General features: G+C 45.9%; 1 protein-coding gene across 8 annotated transcripts; it reads left to right on the top strand.

Moving 5' to 3' along the window:
• Positions 1-642: 642 nt before the first annotated feature.
• On the top strand, positions 643-27,526 carry MFSD10 (major facilitator superfamily domain containing 10). Of its 8 annotated transcripts, none has more exons than XR_014516046.1 (15): positions 643-1,007; positions 2,127-2,225; positions 3,364-3,558; positions 4,782-4,878; positions 5,150-5,253; positions 7,153-7,311; positions 9,939-10,127; positions 13,171-13,279; positions 14,912-15,014; positions 17,385-17,493; positions 18,474-18,564; positions 20,541-20,588; positions 22,935-23,024; positions 24,205-26,436; positions 26,591-27,526. XR_014516046.1 is itself a non-coding variant. In XM_083460673.1 (14 exons), the coding sequence occupies exons 2-14, from the start codon at positions 2,211-2,213 to the stop codon at positions 24,306-24,308; spliced, it is 1,413 nt and encodes a 470-aa protein (XP_083316799.1). In that variant the 5' UTR covers positions 643-1,007; positions 2,127-2,210; the 3' UTR covers positions 24,309-27,526. The 8 variants fall into 8 exon arrangements, 4 of the variants coding, with proteins under 4 accessions (XP_083316799.1, XP_083316800.1, XP_083316798.1 ...); XR_014516047.1 differs by having other exon boundaries at positions 653-1,007; positions 2,116-2,225; XR_014516048.1 differs by having other exon boundaries at positions 943-1,007; positions 3,369-3,558.

Here is a 27,526-nt window from a genome sequence, read left to right as displayed (position 1 = left end):
ACTTGAAACTGTTCTTAACCTGAAGCCTCCTGCTGCTGCCGCGCCGCCAGAGCACAATTTTTGTTCTCATCCTGAAGCAAAGTTTTAACCCATGGTACTATTTCTGGGTTAGTGGAGACTGTAGCCTGAAGCGTATGGAGCCTGAAGCGTATGGAACCCGAGGTACCACTGTACTGCAATCCTAAGCGTTTTTACTCAAAAGTCCCACTGAGTTCAGTAGGACTTACTCTCTGGTATGTGCCTGATGATTCTCACAGTTATGATACAAGAAAATTTGCTCCGTTACACACATATACCCAGTTAGATTCTATGTCAACAGACGAGCTGAGGGCAAAAGCCAATGAACCTGCAAATTTATAGCAAGAAAAAATTTATGTTGATAAAAGCGAACTCATTCTTGAAGTGGCAAGTTTCAAATGTCATGCATTGAATTTAGACTTGTCCACCGGCGAGTCAAAAATGGTATTCAAGACGCATACCCAAACATAACCGTTTGGAAAACGTTGGCAGCTTTAGGGCAGAGAAAAGGAAAAGTCCTTCATGCAAGGAAGCAACTGGCTCCCGCACGAGGCAGCGATGGCCACCAACTGGGGTGGCTTTCCAATTCACGGAGGAGGAAACGGGTGCCGTCGAAAACCCGCTGGCCCCGCCAGCAGTGAAGGCAGCTGGGCTGCCGAAGACCCGTGGCTGGACCCCGCCGGGAGGCGAGGAAGGGCTGCCCAGGCCCAAAGGGCCCCTGGGAGAAGAGGGTGCCGGGCTGCGGGCGCCCCGGGCCGGATCCAGCGAGCGCCTCGTGCGTTTTTGCGCGCCGCCTGGGCTGCTGGCCGGGCGGCGCGGCTTCTTCTGGCCAGGGCGCGCCTCCCGTCTTGGGAGCCTCCACTTGCTGTGGCCTTGGAGGCGCCGGGAGAGGCCCCAGCCCGGAAGAGGAAGCGGCAGCAAAAGCCGAGGACCCCGGACGCCGACGCCTCGTCTCTCGGGCAGCCGGGTCCCCGCGCTTCTCCGGGCAGGTGGGCTGGCGGGCGCAGCGCGCGGGTCCTACGCGGCCTCCCTCGCCGGCGAGGCTCCCCTTCCCGCCCCTGGCCCTTCTCTCGCCGGGTCCCTGTCCGGGAAGCTCGGGGGAGGGCGCGGATGCGCGATGGCTGCCGCCTTCGCCGCCGCCCCCTCGGGCGAAGAAGGCTCCCTCCGCCCCGCTGCTCTCGGCCAGCCCGAGGCACGGGCATCGCCCACCCGCCAGGGGAGAGGGGAGGGTCCCCAGGGGCAGGGGCGCAGCCAGGCAGTGGCGTAGCGTGGGTTGTCGGCACCCGGGGCAAGGCAAGTAATTTGCGCCCCCTAACCCGTGGATTTTAGCAGGGGGCAGAGAGCTGCGAGTGCGAGCGCGCCCCCCCCCCCAGATGTTGCGCCCGGTGCGGCCGGCCCCCCCTGCACCCCCCACGCTACGCCACTGCAGCCAGGAATTGTGTCAGGGGGGCAGAGTCTCAGATTGGAGCAGCAGCACAGCGCAGTGGCGTAGCGTGGGGGGTGCAGGGGGGCCGGCCGCACCGGGCGCAACATCTGGGGGTTAGGGTTAGGGGGCGCAAATCCACGGGTTAGGGGGCGCAAATCCATGGGTTAGGGGGCGCAAATTACTTTCCTTGCCCCGGGTTCTGACAACCCACGCTACGCCACTGGTGCAGCCAGGAATTTTGCTAGGGATTGGTATTGATTTAGGGGGGCAGCTTCCGCCGGGCTCCCCCCATCCCGAAGGCTCCCCCCTCTTTGCATTCCAGTCCTGCTCCCTCCCCTGGAAGCCGCCTTGCCGGGCGCGCGCCTCTTTGGCCAATTCCCCGCGTCCAGCCTCTGATAGTTGATGCTATAGATTGAAATCGTACTGCGAAATTAGGATCACTTGGCACTGTTAAATACATGATTTGGTTTCTTTTCGAAAATTAGCAACCCTCCTTATAATGTGGCTTTAAAAAAACCACATACACGTAATTGCAGCTCCAACCAAACAATGTATCAGTGTTAAAATGCAGCCATAAAAGCTTGGGTTGCCATATTTCAAAAAGTGAAAATCCATACGGTAAAGTTGTTGAGCTTTTTTTTCCACCCCTGGGACATTTTTACCAATTTCAGAAATTCCACAGAAAACCAAACCATTAAGCAGTACCACCAGGTGATATGAGCGCTTCAGGGCAGCGGCTGCTACAAGTGTGAGAGCACAGCAGACCATGGAAGGGGATGCGGTGAGAAAAGCCTTGAACAATATGCATTTTTGCAGCTTCATTTGTACATATGGAAAAAGTGATAATATGGAGTATGCTTCATGTCCTTAATACTTTTGAATTTCTGTCTCACGTGCATTCTGTCAATCTGATTTTTGATAGAACACACTCATTTATCAGTTTTCTGCAGCTGATAACCTTGCCCATGGAAGTCTGTTCTGTAACTATTTCAACCTTTACAGCTAGATGGTGCCTCTCTTACTACAAAGCCTCATCTCAGAGGAGAGTGTCCGTTTCAGTCCTCACTAGAGCACAGTGGCCATTCCACCTCCTTGGACACTCAAAAGTTTTACCCTAAAGCAGTGATGATGGGAGTTGTAGTCCCAAAACAGCTGGAGAGCCAAGTTTGGCCATCACTGCCCTAAAGAATAGCGCTTGCATACTTTTAACCCCTATTAAAATACAGATGAGAGCTCACTGTTCTTCATGCGGCAGTTAAAAGTCACCTGTATTCAATATCAGACCTTATTTGATTGCTAAAGGCTATGACAAATACTTCCAACTAAAGCATCATCTTCGAAGAGCACCTGATTAATGAAAGATCATGGTGCTGCGTTGTAAATTAATGGCATTTTGTTCCAGCCCAACAACGGGAATTGGAGCTGTAAGCTAGTTTCATTTTAGGTATTGATATTTTTGACGCTGTTGTACCAGATATATTAAATTTTAATATCTCTGTGTTTATTTTGAATTTTTGTGGTTAAGTTAAAAAAAAAGAGGAGTGGTAGTTTTATGTTAAACCATGCCTAGAGCCAGAACTACTATATACAGACCCAGATGGTAGATTGTTAATACTTAAAACACCAAGGGGAAATAATTTATGTAACAGGAGTTTATGTAACCAGAATAAAAGGGAATTCTTCAAGAAGATTGAAAAGAAGATGTTGGAATATTTGGAAGGAAAAATAATATTACTGGGAGATTTAAATGGAGTCACCAATCCACAATTGGATAGATCAGGAGAAGGAAATAAACAAGGGAAACTACCTCCTACCTTTAAAAAAAAAAATTGCAGTAAAATTTCAATGAAGGGAGAATGAGTCAGCAAGTTATCCACTTCCTCCCCTTCCCCCACTGCCCCCCACCCTTTGTATTTCAGAGCAGGATCACTGAGACAATGTCCCTGGGGGAAAGCCAAGAGAGCAGGAGGCCTTTCAAGGAGCCCCTGGGAACTGAAGTGGGCTCTACTCGCGTGATCACCATTGTTTTTATCGCACTCCTCATAGACTTGTTGGGGTTCACCCTCATCCTGCCTCTCCTTCCTTCAATTCTTGACCATTACAGCAATAATAATGTAAGTAAGACCTAAGCCACATTTACCCAAAACACTCGCGATAAACATGTAAAATATGATGGGATGCCACCATGGCAGGATTGTGCTATGGCAGCGCTTGAAACTCACATCTCTGTAAAGAGTGTGCTCTAACGATAATGTACCACTTTAGTCCAGGTGCCAAAGTGGTCCACCTGGAATTTTGGTGTGCCAAACATCCTATCTTCTGTATACAGTGGTACCTCGGGTTACACAGGCTTCAGGTTACAGACTCCGCTACCCCAGAAATATTACCTTGGGTTAAGAACTTTGCTTCAGGATGAGAACAGAAATCGTGCTCCGGTGGCGCGGCACTAGCAGGAGGCCCCATTAGCTAAAGTGGTGCTTCGGGTTAAGAACAGTTTCGGGTTAAGAACGGACCTCCGGAACGAATTAAGTACTTAACCCGAGGTACCACTGTATGCAGATGCCTAAACCAGACAATGCCTCTATGTAACCTCTGGGCAATTTGAAATGTTTGGGTTCAGTGTTTTGGTATCTGAGTGAACCAGCAAGGCTCATGGAGCATGTGTTACTGCTTAAAAACAACAACTTTTCAGGCAACAATAAATCTTTAGAGCTCATAGTAAGTGATCTAGCACATCTATGTCTTAGGTGAAAACTTAAGACAGGTTTTGATGTAACTCTAAACTGGTACGGTAATACTGCAGCGAATAGTAACTGTTAGTGTTTTTTTTAAAGCTGCTCTTGTTATCTTCCAGTGGGGAGATTTCAGACTTGTGATGGTTAGTTTCGTTCTTCACTCCATGTTGCTGACTGTAGGAAGACAATGCCGGAAGCCCTTGTATTACTCTGATTGGATGTGAAGCATAGGATTAGTAAAAGCAGAACGTGACTAGTTCCTTCTTCCCCTTGTGATGTGGCATAAATAACAGAGAGAGAGTGAGAGGGTGGTTAAGCTATTCTCTTTCTTTCCAGTGGCTTGTCTGTCTCTGAACCACTAAGGTGTTAAATGATAGTCCAAATGTTGCAGAGCCTGCTGAGGTCTGAGGGCAGTTAAGGCTTTCTGTCTCTTAAAGCAAGTGTTTCTAAAAACATTGGTTGTGGTTACTTTTTGCACATGACAAGAACTAGAAAAAATAATTGCGGAATAATTGCACGTGGTGTGCAGCTCTCAGGCTGACTCTGGTTGCTCCCCTGTCCTCCCCTGAATTTATCCCTCCCATGCATGTTTTCTTCCACAGGATAGTTTCTACATGACGCTGCAGCATGGGGTGGACTGGTTCAGTGAAGTGGTTCGAGTGCCTTCTGAAAGGAAATACAACAGTGTCTTATTTGGAGGTATGGAGGTCTTAGGTTTGCTCACAGTTTGCATGGAGCCCAGGACCATATAAATCTGGCATTAAATGCAATTTAGCCGTCTTAATCATGCATGGAAAATACTTCCTGATGCTTTCAGGTGGGTCCTGAGGACAACAGCCCAAAATGTTTAGGATCCATGGCAGCCTTCCAAATGTAATGTGTGGCATGGCTCACACGTGAACATGATTGTGAAGGATTGACCTTGATGCTGGCAGATCCATATTGCATTTTAATCTTCCATATTTTGCAGGTCTGATTGGCTCCATATTTTCCATCCTTCAGTTCTTCTCCTCTCCACTTACTGGTGCCACGTCTGATTACTTTGGGAGACGGCCGATCATGTTGTTGACTGTGGTATGTCTATTGACGGGACTAAAAAATGTGCAGTGTAGATCGGTTACATGATCTACGTAAACCCGGCTAAACCCAGGCAGCCCTTTTCCATTGTGCACTGGGTGTTGTGTGAGTCAAACCATTACATTTTCTGGATTAGTTCTGGTCAGGCTGAATTCATCTTGCAAGGTTGAGTTGCACAGGTAACAAGCAGGGCAAAATCATAGTTGTTTTTTTAAACTCAGCCAATTCAGCATGAGCTGGCTGCTCCTCTGGTGCGCGCACACAGGCCTTGAGCTTTTCCTACATGTTCTCCTCCACTGAGGAACACATCCCCATTTCCTCTGGCACAGGCTGTCCTTTTTGTACATTCACATGCACCTCCTATTACTCTCTTCCACAAGTGGAGAACTCTCTCAGCAGCAGCTCCTCAGCTCCAGCCACCTCACCCTTCTCCAAGGTTTTGTCCTTGGCTACTGACTGCATCTCTTCAAAGTCCAAGGCCCTCAGCTGCCCATCCACACTCTGGATCTCTTCCAGCGGGGCTCCTGGGTCGCTTTCAACCCCCTGTAGCATTTCAACTGGCAGGGCCCTCGCCTCGCGTGGAGTCACGCTTTCCTCTCCACTGAGGCTTCTCACACACTCTGCTTGCAGCTTTCAGTTGAACCACTGGTTTTGCCGCTCCATCCATTGCTGGCTTTGCTGCTCCAGGAATGCTGCCGTTCCTCCATTTCGGCTCAGGTTCTTGCTTACAGGTTCTTCAGGGAGCATGAATCCCACTTCTGACAGCATTGTTGCACGCCATCCTAATCTCCAAGCAATGCGAGGTTCCAGGCGCTTAACCAGGGATTGTGTTTCCTTCAGGATGAGGTACAGGAGAGGCTCTGGGGTCTTTATGGGATATGGTATGTGTGTGTATACACAACCTGAGCCTACCATGGGTATGGGGTGTGTGTCTGCAGTATCAACACCCCAGCTTTGGATTCAAACATAAATCAAACATTGCTGTGACTCTCCCTCCACTTTGCTGCTTTGCTTCTAGCTCACATCACTCCAAAACTCTCTGCTGTCAATTCTGGGTTTGTGTTTCTATCTAACCGTGACTTGGGAGAGGAGGCCCCACCCATTTGCCATCTCACACAGATCCCGCCCCAAACTTATAACCATATATATTTCTGGGGCAGAATCCTACAAGACCTCGTCATCTTCTCCTCCCCGCTGCAGCCCTCTGCACATGCCACCAGAATCTGTGCTTTACTCTTCATTTAAAGAAAGGAGAAGGAATATATTTGTTCACACACAAGCGCGCACATGCACCCCCCCCCCAGTACATAGCAACTTTCCTGATTCCTTTTAATGAAGTGAAGAAAATGACTAATTTATCAAGTAGCAGGAAGGAAGGAGATGGGGATGAGAGCAAGTATTGGGGGTAGGATGAGTGAGTGGTCCAAAGGGCGGGGGGGGGGGCTCTCAAAGGCATCTTTCCCTGGGCTCCCTTCAGCCTGGCAGTGCTGTTGATTCCATCTTACAATAAACAGCCGTGTATCGCCTTGCCTTTAGGCTAGAAGAGAAAAGTTTCCATGCCAGCTGAAAAAGCTGCAATTCTTTGCAGCATCAGAGATGTTTTAGATAACCTTCATGATTTCTGCTGCTTGAAGATTGCTGAATACACAAGCTTGGACAACCCCAATATGTGTGAAAATTCTCTTCAATACTGCTTTTATGTGCTTATGAATTGGTCTGCATATGGCCAGTAATTGTACTAGGGGTTTTTACCTCATCAAACTTTTATTCTGAATAAGTAACCTGGAATTTCTCTTTAGCTTCCCAAATAAAGAATCCAATAACAGTATTATTTTGAGAAAGAATCCAATAACAGTATTATTTTGAGAAAACGTATGTACCTTTTTATTTCTGTAGATTGGTATGATAGCATCATATTCCTTGTGGGCCATTTCCAGGAGCTTTGAGCTATTCATTTTCTCCAGAATTCTCGGTGGAATAAGCAAAGGGAATGTCAGCCTCTCCACTGCAGTAATTGCTGACTTGCAGAGTCCAAAAGCTCGAAGCAAAGGCATGGTGAGTTAACGGCCTGGTGTGAGCCTTTGATCAGGATCTTTGCTGTTTAATTTTTGATCAGCCACATGGATGTGAATGTGTTCCGCATACAGTGGGATGGGATGAGAAGCAACAGTGACATGAACATGGCCATTCCCCAGTTTTGTTTGCCCAATACTAGGCTAGGAATATTAGGTGCCATTTCCCCCAGAATCCCAAGGGGTGGTGGTGGTTAGAATTCTCCAGTCGCAGTCCAACCTGACTTCAGCCTAAACTTCATGCTTCTTTCTATCCAGTAGAAAAATTGCAGATTCCAGGTGGTATCCAGTGCAGTGCAAGGACTTCTGCCTGCACAACGGAACGCCCTCTCCCTCTTCTCCCTCTGCCTAAATGTGTTCTGGAGTTTTGCCCCCGACCCTCTGGAGCAAGTTTGGGGACTGTGGGAGGGGAGTATGGGGAGGCACAGGTAGTGGCCGTGGTGGCAGCCCTGGCTCTGTCTCAGGGAAGAAGACGCAGCTCCCCTTCACGCCCCACACCAAGAAACTGGGCCCAGCTCGGCATTCGGCCTCCTCCGCTCCCCCAATATTAGGGGAGCTGAGCCCCCTGCTAAACAATGTTGAGGGGGCTGAAGTGTCTTCAGCCCTAAGGAGCTGGTGCCTTTGCTCTCAAGACAGCTTACACAATATACAGTGGCATCGTAGGTTACAGATGCTTCAGGTTACAGACTCTGCTAACCCAGAAATATTACCTCAGGTTAAGAACTTTGCTTCAGGATGAGAACAGAAATTGTGCTCTGGCGGCGCGGTGGCAGCGGGAGGCCCCATTAGCTAAAGTGGTACCTCAGGTTAAGAACAGTTTCAGGTTAAGAACGGACCTCCAGAACAAATTAAGTTCTTAATCCAAGGTACCACTTTATAAGCTTTACAGTACAACTTAAAACATCTTAATATGTGTTGCATTTGTGCAAAGTGCATACTTTCCCCAATGAAACCAGCAAAATATTAAGAACAAATTCCTCAGGAAAGTGCTCTTGTTCCCCAACGGGACCCCAGCTGCTCTTCTTCGTGCTGAAGCTGACGTGACATCAATGCAGGCTAGAATTGATTACCTGTGCCTAAATTATGTGAAAAGACTTCAATCTCTTTCGAAGGAGAGATGCCCCGCTATGTCTTACACCAGGGGTGGCCAACTCCTGAGGGACTGCAATCTACTTTCAGAATTAAAATCTGACAGTTATCTACCCCCCTTTTTAGGAGCTCAGGTCAAAGTTGTTGAACTTTGTTTAGGGAGGTGAAATGCTCCATTTTAAGCCCGTTTTTGGGGTCCCATTTTTGGGGGGGACTTTTAAGGGGGGATGGACGCGGGTGGCGCTGTGGGTAAAACCTCAGTGCCTAGGGCTTGCCGATCGTATGGTCGGCGGTTCGAATCCCCGCGGCAGGGTGAGCTCCCGTCGTTCGGTCCCAGCTCCTGCCCACCTAGCAGTTCGAAAGCACCCCTAAGTGCAAGTAGATAAATAGGTACCGCTTTCTAGCGGGAAGGTAAACGGCGTTTCCGTGTGCTGCGCTGGTGCTGGATCGCCAGAGCAGCTTCGTCACGCTGGCCACGTGACCCGGAAGTGTCTCCGGACAGCGCTGGCTCCCTGCCTCTTAAGTGAGATCAGCGCACAACCCTAGAGTTGGACACAACTGGCCCGTATGGGCAGGGGTACCTTTACCTTTAAGGGGGGAGGGGATTAGTCACTCTCCATCTTCCATTACAGATATCAGGAGAAAATACAGGCAAGAGGAAGGGGGTGGGGGCTGGGTGCTCTTGGGCAAAAGCAAAGGAGAATGAGCCCGCGATCAACAGCGATCGACTGCAACCTCCCGGGGATCAACCAGTCGATCCCGATTGACCTGTTGGACACCCCTGTCTTACACAGAACGGGAACAGACCAAATGCTGGAAGGCTGGCGTCCAACGCCTCTTGTCCCAATATCAATTACAAGATCTTCAGGTGACCCTGAAGATGGATAAGAGGCACTTAAGAGACTGTCTCTTTAGGTCTGATGCAGAAAGGGATCTAGCCATGGTTGCTTCTACCAAGAGCTCACCATGGTTCCTGCTTATCAAAACGGAGCATGCCTGAGCCAGATACCTGACAAAGCTCCCACTTGCCATACTAAGAATTGCTTTTACAGAACTACGATTCCAGTCGATGCCCTCGGCGGTGTTTGATGGACAGTACGGCAAAGTACATTATGAAGAGAGACTCTGTCTGTGTGGACAACCCTGCGTCGAGGACCTGTGCCATTTATTGCAGTGCCCGTTATATATAGACTCAACAGACCGATTTATAAATGCAACAAATAATTTTAGTAGCTGTGACCGTGGTTTTATTGTATGTCTGTGCCCAGTGATTTTTATGGTTATTGTTGTTGTTGTTTTTTGTTCTCCTTCTGAATGATGCCATGGCCTATGGCTAGGGCAATAAAAAGTTTAATTGGTATTGGTAACAAAATATTAAGTTATTATTGAGAAAGATGAATGTGTAATTATGGGTATCTATGTTTCAAATAGTAAATGTGCGTATTTGCTGCTCTGGAAGCTCTAGTAGAGTTGAAGGAGGAGAGAAATGCTACTAAATAAGTATTCCCCTTGTTTCCCTAGGCAATGATTGGCGTTGCTTTCTCCCTGGGCTTTACCTTTGGGCCTATGCTTGGAGCATACCTCTCCATGGAAAAAGAGAAGGGAGAAATCTTCTATGTTCGGTCTGCTATGTTTGCTGTCATGTTTGCAGTGATTGACCTGGCTTTCGTCTTCATGTTGTTGCCAGAGACACTCCCCAAAGAAAAACGGGTAACATGTTCTAGAGATAGATAGTCGCCATCTTGCTCTTAACAGAACATCAGGAAACCAGTTCCTCCATTTTTAAGCAGAATCTGGCCCAAATAAATTGTCTCACTCTGCTCTGTAGTTTCAAAACAGGTCTGGAGCTCCATGTATGCTTGTTACTGGCAAGTGGCAAGTTATCTTCCTTATGTTCCATTAAGTGGAATTGCACAAGAAATGCAGAAGAACACATAGTCCTCAAGGGCAGAATTTATGTACTGCATTCAAGTCCCATCTCCCCTCCAAAGAGTACAGTCCCCCCCCTTCCCATTTAATCACCACAACAAAACTTGAGATAGGTTAGGCTAAGAGAGAGCAAGCCCACGGTCACCCCATGAGCTTCATGGCAGAGAAGGGATCCAAACTCTGTTCTCCCAAGTTCTAGTCTAGCAGCCAAACCACCACGTAATGCTATCTTTATTGCCCTAGTTGGAGCATGGGATATGGATGGCAAAGGCGGACTGGGTTAAGTGGTCCAAGTCACTAAAGTCAAAGTAGCAAATACGATTTTAATGGTTCTCCATTAATTTTGCAAATGCTTAAGATAGTTTTTTCATTAATCTTGATCCTTCCAAGAGCTGCCTTGAGCTACTTGGCTTTTTAGTGCTAATAAATTATCAAGTGTCATGTTACTTTAATTCTGGACAGAAAAGCCGCACGTTGAGAGAAATGATTAACAAACATGGTTTAGGCCTTGGAAGTGCGCGAGTGGCTGTGTGTGAGTGTGTGTTTGTGTGGTGTCAGATGGCGGGCGTCAGCTCTAACCATTAGCAAAGTGAAGCAGCTGCCAGATGGATGGTGTATTGCCTACTGTTAGGGAGGAAGACAGAGGACTGTGGGATTTTTCTGCTTCAGGTGTCAAAGTTGGTTGACCTTGGTCACTATGCACCTTCTTTTGCCGAGGGACCCTTTGCTGCTCTGACATTTCGTCAGCCCTGGTGTAGATACAGGAAAAGGAAAGCTAGACTAATTCCAAAAAGCCATTGCTAGAGAAGTACAGTCACTTGAATCTGGAATCTCTGAGCCACCACAACCCCTGAATCTGGGATATTAACAGCACATTTACATGGTCCACTCCGGAACAAGTCCCTCAAATCCAGTGGGGCTTATTCCCAGGTAAGAGGGTATAACATTGTACCCTAAAGACTCCTTAAACCTGCTTTATAGCACAATTTTGTGCAGGGATACTTTGACATAAGTCCCATTGGGTTCAGTGGACTCAGAATTGCACCGGAGGCCCAGAGAACTCTACATGCATAGTTGTTTGTTTCAGATCTCTTGGCTATCATGCAGAAGCTGGAAGAGTCTCTCTCCCTTGCTATTCCTTTCCTCTACATATGATGAAAATAACTGGATGTAGCTATAGTGTCATTTTAAAACAAATACCGTATTTTTCGCACCATAGGATGCACTTTCCCCCCTTCAAAAATGAAGGGGGAATGTGTGTGCGTCCCATGGAGCGAAGACAGCATAGCCCCGCGACCCTCTCCCAGCTGGAGAGGTGACACGCAGCTATTGCAGCAGCCTCTTTAGCTGCGCGCCATCTCTCCAGCCGGGAGAGCGCGCACGGGGCTAAAGAAGCCATAGCCCCGCGACCCTCTCCCGGCTGGAGAGGTGACATGCGGCTATGGCAGGAACCTCTATAGCCGCGCACCTTTGCGCTGCTCCCCGACCTGCTCTTTGGGGTTGGTGGTGGGCTTCCCCCCGCCAGCCCCAAAGAGCAGGTCGAAAGGAACCTGAAGCCTGGAGAGTGAGAGGGGTCGGTGCGCACCGACCCCTCTCGCTCTCCAGGCTTCCAAGGTAGCCTCCTGAAGGTGGCTGAACGCACCTTAAACGGCACCTTGTTTTAGAGGGGGGGGGACAAGAGGGGGGAAATTCTCCCCCTCTCTGCGCAGCGCCTCCTGCCACTTCGCTGAAGGGGCACTGGGCAGAGAGAGAGAGAATTTTTTTTTTCTTGTTCTCCCCCCTCTAAAACAAGGTGCATCCTATTGTCCGGTGCGTCCTATGGTGCGAAAAATACGGTACTTAGAGTGCATTGTACAAGCAGAATTGGGAAATGGTTGTTTGAGATCACCAACTGAACTTAGAACAATGTGGGTAACAGATAAAATTCTGATTTGGTCTATGCAACTTTAAAAGAAAAATGTGTGAAAATAAATATCAAATGTTATACTATCACAAACTAGATCTATAAACCAGGACAAAATGGGAGAGAGATTTTTCAAAATAAAAATGAAGCTTTCTGCACCGTTGGTGGGGTTGTCCCAAAGTGGAAAACTATTAAAGGACATAAAATAAAATTTAAAAGTAAAAATTGCTTTAAGACCCAAGCTTTTAAAAAATCTTTTTATTGTTTCATTAACCAGTACACTCAAAACAATAAATGATAGCAAGAATTATATAGCATAATAGAATACCAAGGAATAAATGAAACGAAACTGGTTATCTAAATTAGTCCCTATATAACTCTCAATTAGTATGAGGCAGCCTTCTCTCTTTCCCAGTACTCTTTATGTGTTAGATAAATTTCCTTTTATTTATACCTGTACAACCCAGGACTTTCAAAATTTGGCCCCCAAGATTCCCAGCCAGAGCACACTCCCGCAGTCTGCGTTTGCAGCAACATGGGGTGGAAGTGTCGGTCTTGCTCAGGGGTCAGCAACCTTTTTCAGCTGTGGGCCGGTCCACTGTCCCTCAGACCATGTGGTGGGCAGGACTATATTTTGAGGGGGGGGGGGAATGAACGAATTCCTATGCCCCACAAATAACCCAGAGATGCATTTTAAATAAAAGGACACATTCTCCTTATGTAAAAACATGCTGATTTCCAGACTGTCCATGGGCCGAATTGCGAAGGCGATTGGGCCACATCCGGCCCCTGGGCTTTAGGTTGCCTACCCCTGGTCTTGCTCATGCAGGTAGCACTAAAGTCCTGGTTGTGTGTGGCATGCAAAGCAGCTCAGTCACGGCCCCTTCAGACTCAATTCTTTCCTTCTCCTTGTTTTGTTAGGTGTCCTCCATTATGTCGGGATTCCAGTCAGCAGCTGGCCTGATTAGTCCTCGGGCTCTGTTCCAGTTCTCTGCCGTCAGCCAAAATATGGAAACCTCTTCGAAAGAGAGCAAGTCCTTGAGCTTTTTGTTCTTCCTTTTATTATGAAGTTGCCTGCGCATGTCAAAATCCACTACCTTTTTCTCCTTTGCGCCACCCCTGATGTTGCAAAATGTTGTGTTGTCTTTCTTCACAATGAGGCTTAGCCCTTTCCTGAATATATTTGCATATCTGCACTTTTGCTTGAGATTTGGCAGTCCTCCCAGTGAGCAAACTGACTTGAGTTTATGCAGCACATAGCATGAAAGAATGATTGCAGAGATATGCTTTGAGTGCGTAAGGCCTCTGCGTGCATCAGCTTCTGTTAGTAACATGAAAATATACTCTCTGACATGTGGAATGAAACATGGAGTGCAATAGAAATAGTTTTTTTTCAAAAAAAAAAACACACACAACACAATTCCAGGAAAAAGCACATTTACTCTGAACTAGTAATCACACCGGTATTTTTCTTACCACACCTGCATAGTAGGATTAGTCAAGTACTGAAGCTTTCAATACTTTTGCAGATAAAGCATCTTATCTCACCATCTTTTAAAATGTATTTGTTTAAAACATATTTATGCCATTTCTAAGACATATCAAGGTACAGCATCTAATGAATATCCTCTTACGCAGGGGTTATGTTCCAGGGATAGTGCATGACACCAAAATCACATATAGTCAAAACGCAGGAGTGGGTGCCTGTCCAGTGGGCCAGCAGAGATGACCTAAGGCAGTGTTTTTCAACCACTGTTCCGCGGCACTAGTGTGCCGCGAGATGTTGCCTGGTGTGCCGTGGGAAAAATTAAAAAATTCGAAAGACTTTTTTTTTTTTAAGTCAAATTTTCGTTTGGGGCGCCGTCCCCGGAGGGAGGCGGGCGAGTCGGGAGGCGGGGCGGCGGCGGCAAGGAGAGGCCGCCCAGCGCGGGGCTCTTGCCGTCTGCCTGCCTGGCTGCCTGCGAGCTCGGCGGGCAGCGCCTCCGTCCGCCTCCGTCCGCAGCACCCACCTCGCGGCTCTCATTCCCTGCCCCTGCCAAAGCTCACCCAGCCAAGCCGCGCTCTCCTTCCTGCCTTGCTTTGCTGCCTCCTCCCCTCCCCACCCCCAAAGCTTGGAGGTTCCCCGGCGCCGACCCGCAGGTTTGACCCCCTTCTCACACCTGTTCACACCTGTTCGCGCTCCTTGCACGGAATGGGGCGGAATGGGGCTCGCCGCTGCCTCCGCTCGCCCTCCCCCCCTCTGGGAGGGAAAAAATTGAAACTTACACTTTCGTGCGTCCCTCCCGGCGTGACGCTGCGCGCTGACGTCACGGGGCTGTAATGGTGGTGTGCCTCGAGATTTTTTTCATGAAACAAGTGTGCCTTTGCCCAAAAAAGGTTGGGAAACACTGACCTAAGGCATGGAAAGGTCAGGAAGGGGACAGAGGAGGAAGGGGCTGGAAACTGTGTATATGCAAGGAGCCAGTATTACATCTGCACTGGATTTGGGTGTTGTAACAGCTTTTAGTCTTCCACAGCTGGAGCCAGAGCCCCATCTGAGATTTGCAAAGTCTAGAGCTGCTTTTTTGAAGGCTTTGATTCTATTGGTATGGCCATTCTGTTGGTATGTTTACTTTTGTACTTGTTCTTAAGAATGGAATTTGATGGTAGTGTTTTGTAACAGATCTCAAGATCCTCGGCCTGGTATATTTCCTGTATCTTTTCCTGTTTTCTGGTCTGGAATACACTCTGAGCTTTCTTGTCCATCAACACTTCCAATTCAGCAGGTATTTCGCATGATATTTATTTTATTTGTCAAAATAGTGAGCCTCACGAGACATCAGTATAAAAAAAGTTCTGTCATGGTGTTTACTCAGATGACCTCTGTGTTTAATTACAGTATAAGATGTCATTCGCACTCCAGTCCACCCCCATAATGTAGGCTCTGGTTGAGAAAACTCATCTAGTGTTGCAGGCCATTTTCTCTGGAAATATTTGTCCCGTTAGCTTGCATAAATCACCCAAAGTGGGAACTCAGTCGGCAGTCCTCTCTCATATGAGTGAACATTCCTATAACCATTTTACTTACCTATTTCCTTGATTTAAATCATGCTCTTCCATCAAGGATATGTCTGACAATTTAGCTCAGGCATAGGCAAGCTTGGCCCTCCAGATGTTTTGGGACTACAACTCCCATCATCCCTAGCTAACAGGACCAGTGGTCAGGGATGATGGGAATTGTAGTCTCAAAACATCTGGAGGGCCGAGTTTGCCTGTGCCTGATTTAGCCTCTCTGCACCTCTGTTAGGCTGAGAGAGTTGCTCCCAAAGGCCAGTCACCAAGTTTCGTGACTGAGCAGGGATTTGAACTCAGGCTTGCGCTCTTTTGGAACGTAGAGACGTCATTCACCAGGTCTGAGAGATCTCCTGTCCAGGTGCTCTGCTGTGGACCCAGGTGTATGTGGCAGCTAAGTCTGGGAGGCTGTCTGCCTCTCCAATTCCCTACAGTGTGCTAGTGCAACACTGCGTCATGCATTGTGTTAAATTATAACATGGCAGGCACTTTCCCAACACAGGCCCTGATCCCAGATAAGTCCACTCCTGGCGGGGCGGGGGGGGGGCAGGCAGCTGCCGGTGCTCATGGGCCCTGCTAGGGAACGTGGGGCCTGGCAACTGCTCAGTTCTAACACTGGTTCTCTCATATCTTTTGTTTCCCTCCATTTCTATCATATGATTACAATTTTTTATTTTTATTTTTTATAATATTTATTAAAAATTTTAAACATTAAGTTCACATATAACGTCCTCACCCAAATACAACACACAAAAAAACAACAGAAAAAAAACAACAAAGGTAACATATAATAACAAACACACCGCAAAATCAAATGTCCAACATCCATCTTTTCTTAAGCTTTTGGACTTCCTCACATCTCCCATTTCTGCGTTCCCAGTTATAAAGTTATAAACAGCAATTTATCACCTTATTTCAACACTTATTTTGTAGTTTTCAAATATTATGTCCCCGACTTTAAGCATTGTTTTCAAAATAGTTAAATACTTAATTTAGACATAATGTTATTCCAAAGTTTATCTTATTTCTCAAATCTTACTTATTCTCATGTTTCTTTCAACTAAGTTGCTGGTGCCATGTTGTTTTCAGTCCTGCATCTTTCTTAACACTCATACAGTTTACAATGTTTATGGTTATGATTACAATTTTTTAATTGATTTTTGCATATTTTAACAATGTCAGCAAACATATGAACATACAAACGGAACCCCCTCCCAAAGACAAGAATATTCCCAGACTGTCCTCATCACTGTATGATTTTTGAGAGCTTAGTTTTTTAGGATTCATTGTTGGTAACTGATTCCGTGTCGTTAGTGGTAAGGCTGCCCAAGAAGCCTTCCCTTTTGCAGGGACACCAGGAGCTGGAGGCAGCTTTTCATTTCTGAATGTGGAGATGTTTTGGTGACCAGAGGTCATTCCTGAGAGGCAATTTGGTTTGTAATGATCAAGAGTTGCCCAGACACTTAAATGTTTTTCATTATAAAAATGTGAATGGAGTCAGATTTCATCCACCATCACCCCTGGCAACACATAGGTGTTGCCAGGTACTTAAGGACTCAGCCCATTAAATAAATTTGCATTTGCTCATTTATATGTAGAAATGCCCCTGAGAAATTAAGATGGTGCCTGGTTGGCCAGGTGTGTGACTTAGCAGCAGTACACCTTGCAGGGCAGCTGGCTATCCTAATATATTTAAGATTACAAAGGAGAGGAAGGGCAAAAGAACTGAGGTATGCTGTCAAAGTCCTGGGAATTGGACCCCCTGGGCCACCCCTCCAACATCCCTTTATGTTCCTGTAATAATTTTAGAAGCCTCCTGTAGAGGGGAGATTGAATGCTTTATGTCAAAGTTTCTTCTAGTTACTGACTGGGTAGAACTAACTATTACTAACAAACATAATTGCAAATCAAGCTAAACTACTTTGCCCCTAAGAGGGCTGTGTCAGAACTACTAAACTGGTTAGTTAAGGAACATGCCCAAATATCCACAGTATATATTCCTTAAAATATAACAGCTGCCAACCATGTTAATTTTTGGAGTTTAGACATGGAGAAGAAAGTAACTTTTTCCTGTTTTCTCTTAGTCTGGAACAAGGGAAGATGTTTTTCTTCATTGGAATTACGATGGCTGTGATCCAAGGAGGTTACACTCGCCAAATTGAGCCAGGAAACGAAGTGAAGACTGTAAAAAGGGTGGGGCTTGTTTTCCATTTGAAGTAGTCTTTTTTGTACTTTCTTTTGCTTCATGCATATTTGAAGAATTTTCAGGAAATGTGTCTTCTGTCATTTAACTTGTAATAGATCCTGTTGATATCTCTCCTTTTGTGAGAGAGTACACAAAGCATTTGTTCATGTTGGAGAAGGTCAGTGTTCAGTAGACCATAATAATGAGAGAGAAAGAGAGAGAGGGAGATTGGCTTTGGGGCTATGAAGTGGATAGAAAATTGTCTTTAAAGTGCAGTTTCTGTTGGTGATGGTGCCCAATTCCACCATCAAACAAATCATTCCAAACCAACTATTTTGTTCCTAGCATAAAATTTCTTGTCAGTTCGCCAAATGAGAAAAGAAAACCAATAAAATAAAGGCTCGTTATCCTATTCTCTATTTGCTTGCAGAGATCTTTAGGGGAGGGGAAACCTAGAGAAATTCTGAGTCATCTTGCATGCCACACTTCTGGTCATTTTACTCACATGTAAAATGCCATTTTGAAAAACTGTTAAACTTGAGGAAATTATCTTTGAAATGATATAGAGCACGTTAGCTATATATGAAAATGAAAAATGGGTCTATAGGTTGACATTGTCATGGAATCATCCTTACTACATAGCTCTTTGGTTTTCCTTCCCCTTAAGGCAGGAGAGCTCTTGAATTTCTCAGTGCAAGGGGCTTTTGTGGCAGGCAGGGGGGGCAAGAAAGGAGAAGGGAAAGGATGAAGGTGGCCATTGACTCCCCACTTGCCTCATCCGAATGTTGCCATGTTCCAGGGAACCAGCCAGGGCTGTTTCAAGGTGAGCAGATGCCTGCATCTCAATAGTTGAAGCAGAAGACAGAGCGGGAGCCCAACTGCTCTCAAAGTAGGGCAGGCCCAGGAGAAGAAGATTTGGGTTTTCACTAGAGTTTGTGTACTGTAAAACCATGAACCTTCTCACTTTGCCCCCTTTTCTTTTCGACAGGCAATAATGGTGTCGGCTCTTGGTTTCCTTTTTGTTGGCTGGAGTTCTAATATGATCCTCCTGGGCACGGGACTGTTGTTTTACTCCTTTGGTGAGCTTCTCAAACAAATCTTTTCAGGCGCTAAAGCAAAGCGAAATTGGCTCCATAGATTTCTTGAGTTCATTAATGCAGAATGGATTTAGGTTTCCAAACTGCCTTTGTTGCTTATCAATCTTGAAGGAGCTGTCCTTCCGAGTTTATTTTAATGCTAATGACATGATAGAAGTTGCCATGGTGATGTTTAAACACGTCATTAACTTGTGTTGCCTCAGCTTATGGTTGATCTTTCCAGCCTCCCTCTAGGGGCTGAAGAGGATATCTAAATTGTCAATAATCCTGCCTTAGCATGCTTTTCCAAAAAAGAAATGTGATGTCCCCGACTGCTGTTTAAATACAAAATAGACATCTACAGGCAGAGGAAAGTTGCATAGTCCAGGCTGTCCAATCAGAGTTCAGTTAAGCGCAGGGGTCAGCATACTTTTTCAGCAGGGGGCCGGTCCACTGTCCCTCAGACCTTGTGGAGGGCCGGACTATATTTTGAAAAAAATTAGAAATGAACGAATTCCTATGCCCCACAAATAGCCCACAGATGCATTTTAAATAAAATGACACATTCCACTCAGGTGAAAACACGCTGATTCCTGGACCGTCCGCAGGCAGGATTTAGAAGGCGATTGGGCTGGATCCGGCCCCCGGGCCTTAGTTTGCCTACCCATGAGTTAAGGCAAGGACTCTTGAACCTAGAGGATGCTCAGTTTCCCAGTTGACTGCTGAGGAGATGGACCAGTCCTTTCTTTGCAACTTAATCCCTGAATTGCAAATACTGCAAAGCTCTGCAAAAGACCAGCAAGGTATTTTCCAAAAGAAAGGCCTTACTGGAAATTTCTGTTCTCTGACTGGAAGGGATTCCATCACCTTTTGATGGCTCCTTCCTCTGGATCCTCATCTTTGGCTTCTTCTCCAGAGGAAGGCGGTGTGCTGACCTCATAGATCAGCCTGGAAAGCTTGAGGAGCCCCTCTGTTCCTTTGCTGCAAATACAGAAAGGCCATCTGGCAACAGGAGCTCTTTTATCGTGCTTGTGGAAAAATATTGCTGAGGGGAAGGTTTGAGCACTGGAAGTGCCCCAACAAACTCCTCCCCGTGTTCACTTAAAGGCAGAAGCCTGAAGGACCAGCCACCTCCCATTTCCTGCACCTCAGGGGGGGGGGTTGGACTGGATGACCCTCAGGGCCCCTTCCATTTGGACAATTCTGTGATTCCGTGATGCCAGTCCTGAAAAAGAGCAAGAGTTAGAATGCCCTCCGGGAGGCTTGCAGACAGAAAGCCACAGTATGGACATTCCTGTTTTCTCCTGAGGCTCCTGGAAGGCATTTCTTCGGGATCTACCAGCATGATCAACTAAGGCAGGCATCCCCAGACTCAGCCCTCCAGATGTTTTGGGACTACAATTCCCATCATCCCTGACCACTGGTCCTGCTAGCTAGGGGTGATGGGAGTTGTAGTCCCAAAACATCTGGAGGGCCAGGTTTGGGGATGCCTGAACTAAGGGATAGTTTTTGGTATGACTAGCATCTGCCTGACCAGCACTTTCAGGGGGAAAACCTCACCCTAAATTGTCATTAGGACTTAAATTCTGAATTCATCACTCCAGCAGTGTTTAAAGGGGGTGGGGGAGGCTGATTCAGAGAGCAGTTTGGCAGACTGCTTTAATTAAGACAGTCTCCGTGCTCCTGTATGAGCAAACAGGAGTGGAGGAGCTGTTTTAAAGCCTTTGCAAAAGCCTCTTTGTGCAGCGTGTGTATGAGAACGACTTCAAATGACACTTTTGCATAGGGTTTAATCCCCATTCAAGTGATGAGCAGGGATTCGATCCTGCTGTTTTGGCTATGGAATCTTGTTTCCCACTGGGAACTGGATCGTGGCCCATGCAGAATTAAACCTTCTCCTCCTCCTGCCATCCATTGTTAACACATTTGCATTCTCACTTGTTTAATCATTTTCTAACCTGTTATTCAATTACTTCCAGCTGCTGCTACGGTTGTTCCTTGTTTGTCTACGGTGGTGTCTGGATATGGTACGTGGCTGTTTACTCTTGTAACGAGCAGAGCCCTTCTCTAAGGAGTTTTTTGCTTGCTCTTTTAACTGTGTGTTGAATCTTTAAAGCCAGGCTGCTGTCAGATTCTTTTGCCTCATAGTTGGAGATAGATTAAACACAGAGTTGGAAATTGATTCCACTTGGCGTTGGCTCCTGCTCTGTTTTGTACAGCACACAGTAAGGACAGTAGGTGTGGTTCAGACAAATGCAAGCACTCAAAATACCATTACCGTATTTTTCGCTCTATAGGACACACTTTTCCCCCTCCAAAAATGAAGGGGAAATGTGTGTGCATCCTATGGAGCGAATGCAGGATCCTCGGCTTCGCCGCGAGGCACCTGTCCAGCGAAGCCGGAGAAGGAACAGAAGGGTCTCCTTCTGTTCCTTCTCCAGCTTCGCTGAAGGGCGCTGCGCCTTCTCCCTCTCTGCGCAGAGAGAGAAGGCGCAGTGCCCCTTCAGTGACACGCCTGTCCTGGCTTCTGCTTTAGCCCTGCGCAGCCTCTTTGGGCAGGGGGAGCCTTCATCCCGCTGCCCTGAAGAGGCTTGGCGCGGTTATCCCAGAAGCCAGAACAGCCACACGGTATCCCAGAAGAAAGTCCAGTCTCCAAATGCTTTTTGAACTTAGGAGCTTTAAAAATCAATTTGGGTATTCTTCCAGGGAAATTCTGAGAGGAAAATGTAAGATTTTTATCTCACTGTGGGCTTGCTGTAAATGTTTCTGTGTGTGCTTTGACTCAAACTAGCTCTGTTTTGGAAAAGGAAGCATTTGAGGCTCCCCCAGGAACTGACCTTCCTATAGCACTTGCTGACTAGAGAGAAGCAGAGTTTTGAACCCCGGTTACCTCACAGGAGCCTCCCTATAGCTTGCGCCAGGCACAGAGCCTCAGAAAAGCAAACAGACCTGCAGCAAAACGTTTGTGGAGCTGAGTCTGCGCAGAGAGAGAAGGCACAGTGCCCCTTCAGCGACGCATCTGTCCTGGCTTCTGCTTTAGCCCTGCGCAGCCTCTTTGGGCAGGGGGAACCTTCATCCCGCTGCCCTGAAGAGGCTTGGCGCGGTTACCCCAGAAGCCAGAACAGCCACACGGTATCCCAGAAGCCAGATCCCTCTTGCTGTTCTGGCTTCTGGGGTTCAGAATAAGTTTTTCTTGTTTTCTGCCTCTCAAAACTAGGTGCGCCCTATGGTCCGGTGCGCCCTATGGAGCTAAAAATACGGTAATTTTGGGGGAAATGAATGAAGGATCTGTTTAACTCTCCCATTAAGAAATGTGGGACTTTAAACGGCTTATTACTGACTGGGGCATGCCAAGTTTTTATAGACTGCTTATTCCTATATGGCGCTAGCGACTATAGATACCTTACACTGGAGCCCACAAAATGATCTCTAAATAAAATAATACATTTTTGCGGGTGGAAACTATTGCCCTATTTTCACATGTTGTAGGAGCACAAGGGAAGATAAAGACATTCAGTTCAAAGTAATGGTAGGAATGACCAAGAATGGCTAAGTAGAAACTCTGTCCTCTAACCCAAGGATTTGCTCAACATTCCTCTGCCGGTTAACTGGCGAATAAAATATACCTCAGGGAGGTATGGAAATGTAGTTTTGATGCTGAGTTTTAGCAGCGAAGTACAATCAAGATTGTGGGATTTAGGCCTCACATGCTGGTGGTAAACTTGCCTGAACAACTCTCCTTGTTTCTCATAACGGCAAAGTTGAGAAGAACTTCTAACACTATTACTCCGGTTGCACCTAAAAATACAAGATTAAAGGGACAAGAATGAAATGGAGATAGAACGCTCACTGGGTTTGACAGTGCAGACTTGTTCTCATTATTTGAATAACTGAAGGAGTTGGGTTATGTTGAAAGTGTTGCTTGGTAGCTGGGGTCGTTTCTTTTGTTTGTAAGCCATCCAGGGCATTGTCGTCAATGGACAACTGTCTAAATGTAAGAAGTAGATGAACTACAGCAGCTTTTTAGTCTGAGACATCATGGCAAACGCACAGCTGCTCCTGCTACCTCCCTGCTACGTAACTCCTTCCTTGACTCCACTACTTTGCAGCCATTTTGTTTGAGCTCTCAAATCTGGGTCTGCTGACCAATGCATAGTTCCAGCCTCAATAACTCTCTGGAGGTAGTGGACCTGGTCTTCCTAACTAGGGCCTCAGGATAAGGATGCACGGTTCCCTCTTAAAGACCCAATCCTTTATCATTTTATTTCTCAGATGTTTTATAGTGCTGGGCTCTAAGTGTTTTGCCTTGGTAGGGAAAGCCAAGAAGTAAAAAACTGACAAGTAGTAAATGATGATGGTTCTTTCTTTCATAGGGTTAGCCAGCCAAAAGGGAACCCTAATGGGAATCTTAAGGAGTCTGGGGGCCCTCGCAAGAGCTTTTGGACCAATTGTGTCAGCAACAGGTAATTGTGCATGTATGCGTGTGCTCACTATTACCCTTGTCGGTAATAGAAACAATATATTGTTCTAAATGGATTTCACCAGGGAGAAAATTGAACCTCACACTGCATATCATGGAAAGTGTTTCAGCTATGGTAGGATTCCTGTTTTCATGCTTTTGTCAGGAAAGGTTGCTATAGCAAGATGCATTTTCCTCGATACTACGAAGCGTGGCTGTGATACAGAGAAGTGCATCCATGCACCCCACATTTTGTTTGTAATTTGCATCACAAGATAGTCTTGGCAGCCAGCTAAAATTAGAAACTTGCATCTCTCCCTCTCCCTTCTAACGTCTAAAACTAGAAAAATGCCTTCAGCCTTCAGGTTGTTGCAGGTCGCTTTGCCCTTGCTCCAGTTTTTGTTTGTTGTGGGGACTCTTCAGCCCCTCACTCAACCTTCCCTTCCCACCATTAGGTTTAAGAAGCATCTTTTGGATAAGAGCTTTTTTAAAGGGGAAATGCTGCTGGTCAAAGTCCAGTCTCCAAATGTTTTTTGAACTTAGGAGCTTTAAAAATCAATTTGGGTATTCTTCCAGGGAAATTCTGAGAGGAAAAGGTAAGATTTTTATCTCACTGTGGGCTTGCTGTAGATGTTTCTGTGTGTGCTTTGACTCAAACTAGCTCTGTATTGGAAAAGGAAGCATTTGAGGCTCCCCCAGGAACTGACCTTCCTATAGCACTTGCTGACTAGAGAGAAGCAGAGTTTTGAACCCCGGTTACCTCGCAGGAGCCTCCCTATAGCTTGCGCCAGGCACAGAGCCTCAGAAAAGCAAACAGACCTGCAGCAAAACGTTTGTGGAGCTGAGTCACATCCTCGCCCCTTTCCCATCCATGAGGCTTTCCTCATGGCAGAGTTCCTGGAGCATTTTCTGACACCTGCCGTCTTGGGCAAATGTGGTTATTTTTTATTGGGCCCTGACTGCTGCCAGTCTGTTGATATCGTTGGATAGGAGCAGAGGGTTCTGCTTTCAGTTCGAAAATTCCAGCCCAGGTGATATTTAAAGCTGCATCTTCTGGGAATGGCAGAGCTCTTCTCACTCAGTTTGGTACAAACTGTTTTGTGGAGGCCACTTTAGGAAAGTTCTCGCTTTTTCCGGATTAACAATATCCTTAAATGTTGTTTTTCTTCTTCCTTTCTTTCCAGTATACTGGCTGGCAGGAGCTGAAGTGTGTTTCACGGTCTGTGCCTTTTCGTTCCTCCTTCCCTTCGCTCTCCTTGGATACATTCAAAAGCAAAGGAAAGAGTAACAAGCAACTCTGGCTACCATTTTCCAAGAAACATTGGAAATCGGGCCCTTAGGCGGCTGAGCTAAGAAACATTTTGTGGCACCTCCGGCCTTTGCATATGATGAAGTGCACAGATTTTGAGCACATGTTATTTCTGCTGCACTGTGGCAAAGAGCCCTAGAGAAGAAACCTCAGCTACTGCCTTTCAGCAAACAATACCTTTGCCATAAAAAATGGTCAGATACATTTCCTGTTCTGCAAGAGAGTGCACAGTGGTGGAAAAGCGTTGTTTGCTTTGGCAGAAAGCGTTTAAAGAAGGAAATGAAACAATATCTGCAGACTTGCACTAGACATGCTGCATAAATTTTGTTGAATGTGTTTTGTCTGTACGTGCACACACACATGCAAACGTATACTATCCTTGAAATACGTTTTCTAAATAATATATTTACTGTTGATTTGTCTGCCAGATTTGAAGCACACATAGGTCCCGCTATGGCAACAGTCATCTGCAAATTCAATTATCCAAACACAAAGAATTATGCCCAAACCATGGTACAAAAACAGCTGATTCAGATATCCAAACAGCCAGAGTTTGCCCACTTCCTTCTGTTTTGCTGGTTGGCTGCAGCCATTTCTGGAAAAAGCCCGGGGGGAGCAGAGACTGGACAAATCACAGATTATAAATGTTCCCGTAGGAAATAACGGAAATCATCAGCTCGCTATGCAAATGCTTGCAAATGATTTCCTGGTAATGCACTGTTTGGAAAGCAGGAACTACGTGTACAACATTTCCTTGATACTTTGCTATTGAGCTCAAGTAGATCTGTATGTTTTGTATATTGACGCCAAAACCTGAGTCTTAACAGGTTGCCAAGGGCAATAGTTGTTTCTTTAAACCAAAGGCTTAAGTTGCAAGCTGGAAAAGTGTGTACAGGTATATCCTACAGTAAGCTGAAACGCATCATGTTCATACCTTCATGTGCAAAAGATTGTGTAGTTAAGGCAGTATGTTTCTAACGTAACCAGGTTTATTTTGTTTTTTTGCATAATTATGATTCTGGCTCTGTTTACAAGAAGTGTATTTTATATTCTTTACATAAATATTCCAGATTAAGCTTCAGGGATAACGGGAAGACTTTTCATGCTTGCAACAAATCACTTGAAGGGAGGAACTTATGCCTTACCACATGGAATATGTGAACGTGAGGCACGCTTAGATTTGGTCGATCATTCAGTATGGTGTGAAAGCATGAGACACAGTGCAGCCTAAATCATTATCCACTCAGAAGTAATCTATTTAATTCTATTAATTCAGTGGGGCTTACTCCCAAGAAAGTGGTTAGAGAAGTCCCGTTTCCTGTTCTGTGAGGGAACTGTGCTGCCAGTTCTGTGAATTTAATCCTAGCAACAGTCATCCACCAATAGTTCTGATTATTCTGGATTAACACTCCTGTTTGGGGTTGGTTTGTTTTTTAAAAAAATATGTTCATCTTTTATTGGAATTTGATTTTTTTAAGAGTTAAAACTAGAGTAGAAAGTCAACCAGATTTTGGTCTACAGTTGCAATTTGATACAGGAAAACCTGAACAGGTTGACATTTAAGGTGGCTTCCTATTGTGCCTTGATGTTGCTTCATATTGTGCCAAAGCGTCAGCCTGCTACACCCAACAGTTACAATGTCTTAATAGGTTGGTTTTCAGGGGGGAAGGAACCTGAAAACATAAGAGTAATCTGGAACATACAAAGCTGCCTTATAGCAAGTATAATAGTTCAGTATTACTCAGAAGTCAGCACTAGCTAGTAATTGCTCTCCAGGGTCAAGGGCAGACAGGGTCTGCTTCCTGAACCTTTTTTGAATTCAGTTGTCTTAAGATTAAACCTGAGGTTTCTGTATGTAAATGAAGTGTTTGACCCCTGTGCCAAAAACTCCTACTGTAGTATCTGTGGAAACAATTGTAGCACTTAAATTACAGCTGTGCAAGACACGCCCATCCATCTAATTTGGGCCCTGATTCATTGATCTGGATCTGCCCCTAGTATAGACCTAATCTGGACCTCATTTGCATTGAGAAACCAAAACAGCCATCCTTTTCCCCCCCACTAAGTGCATGAAATTGGAGACATGGTAGCCCCTACAACCCTACAGGTGGCCCTAGGGCAGGCATAGGCAAACTCGGCCCTCCAGATGTTTTGGGACTACAATTCCCATCATTCCTGACCACTGGTCCTGTTAGCTAGGGATGATGGGAATTGTAGTCCCAAATATCTGGAGGGCCGGAGTTTGCCTATGCCTGCCCTAGGCTGTTGCTGCTAGCTACTTTTTGAAGTCCCATTTAGTTGAGTGAGGCTTACCCTTGAACCGAAATCCCATTCCCACTTAATGTAATTCCACTTTTCCTTGGCAATTCCTTGCAGCTGCTGTAATACTGAATCTTGGCTCTAAATAACGTTTTCTCTATAGCAGTCTAAAACATTAAGCATACTGTTTTTTGTGTTGTGCAGATTTTTTTTGTTTTCCCTGTATAAAACTTTTGAGAGACCAATTTTTCATTGAGTTATTAAAAGCACGCCTGTCTTTGTGCCTTATCCAGCCAGTTGGATCCCAGCTGGTTTATTCTCCTGAATTCTGTACAGCATCCCAGGGTTGTATCTGTTAGAGGAGGCAAATTTTATTCTCTTGTTTTTCCCCTCTCTTTTTCTTCTGCATACCAGCTGCCTCTGAATGTAATTGAAAAAGAGAGCAACAGGAAAATTAATAAAGCCAGGAATGCAGGAAGAGAAAAAAGCGGAGAGGAAAAGAAGAGATAGGAAAGTTGGGGAAATGAGAGGCAGCAAGAAAAACAAGAGATTCTTTGGAAAGCAGGAAAGGATGCTTCTCCTCCCCCAATTTATCTCCCTTCCTTAATCTATAGTTGGCTACTATGACCTCTGCCAAAAGCATAAGAGGAGCTGGCCCCTCTCTTTAAATTAGAACTCTATTTTCGCTCTGTGACAAAATGGTTATTTGTCTCTGTAAAATAGGCTAAAGGGTCTGTTTTTATATTTACTGCTCTGGTGTATGAGGGGTTAATTGTCATTGCAGCCTCTTAATTGGAGTCTCATGTAACAAAGGTCACCTAATTAAGACCTGCAGAGGCCATTCTCAACCAGGTCTGTTCTGTGTCTCCCACTGCATAGCAGATATCTATATTGTGTTTTGAAGATGTTGCTTTTTCAATAAACACTTTAAAATGGAA

The sequence above is a fragment of the Podarcis liolepis genome (assembly GCF_965112155.1).
Source record: "Podarcis liolepis genome assembly, chromosome: 9".
NCBI lineage: Eukaryota > Metazoa > Chordata > Lepidosauria > Squamata > Lacertidae > Podarcis > Podarcis liolepis.
The sequence above is the reverse complement of the archived record's forward strand: the minus strand, read 5'-3'. Positions and strand labels throughout refer to the sequence as shown.

What these genes read in the sequence shown, in the direction of transcription:
- MFSD10 (XM_083460673.1), top strand. An exon ending in CAACAGTGTCTTATTTGGAG is followed by an intron (nt 4,879 to 5,149) that starts GTATGGAGGTCT and finishes CATATTTTGCAG; the next exon opens with GTCTGATTGGCTCCATATTT. An exon ending in AAGTGAAGACTGTAAAAAGG is followed by an intron (nt 17,494 to 18,473) that starts GTGGGGCTTGTT and finishes TCTTTTCGACAG; the next exon opens with GCAATAATGGTGTCGGCTCT.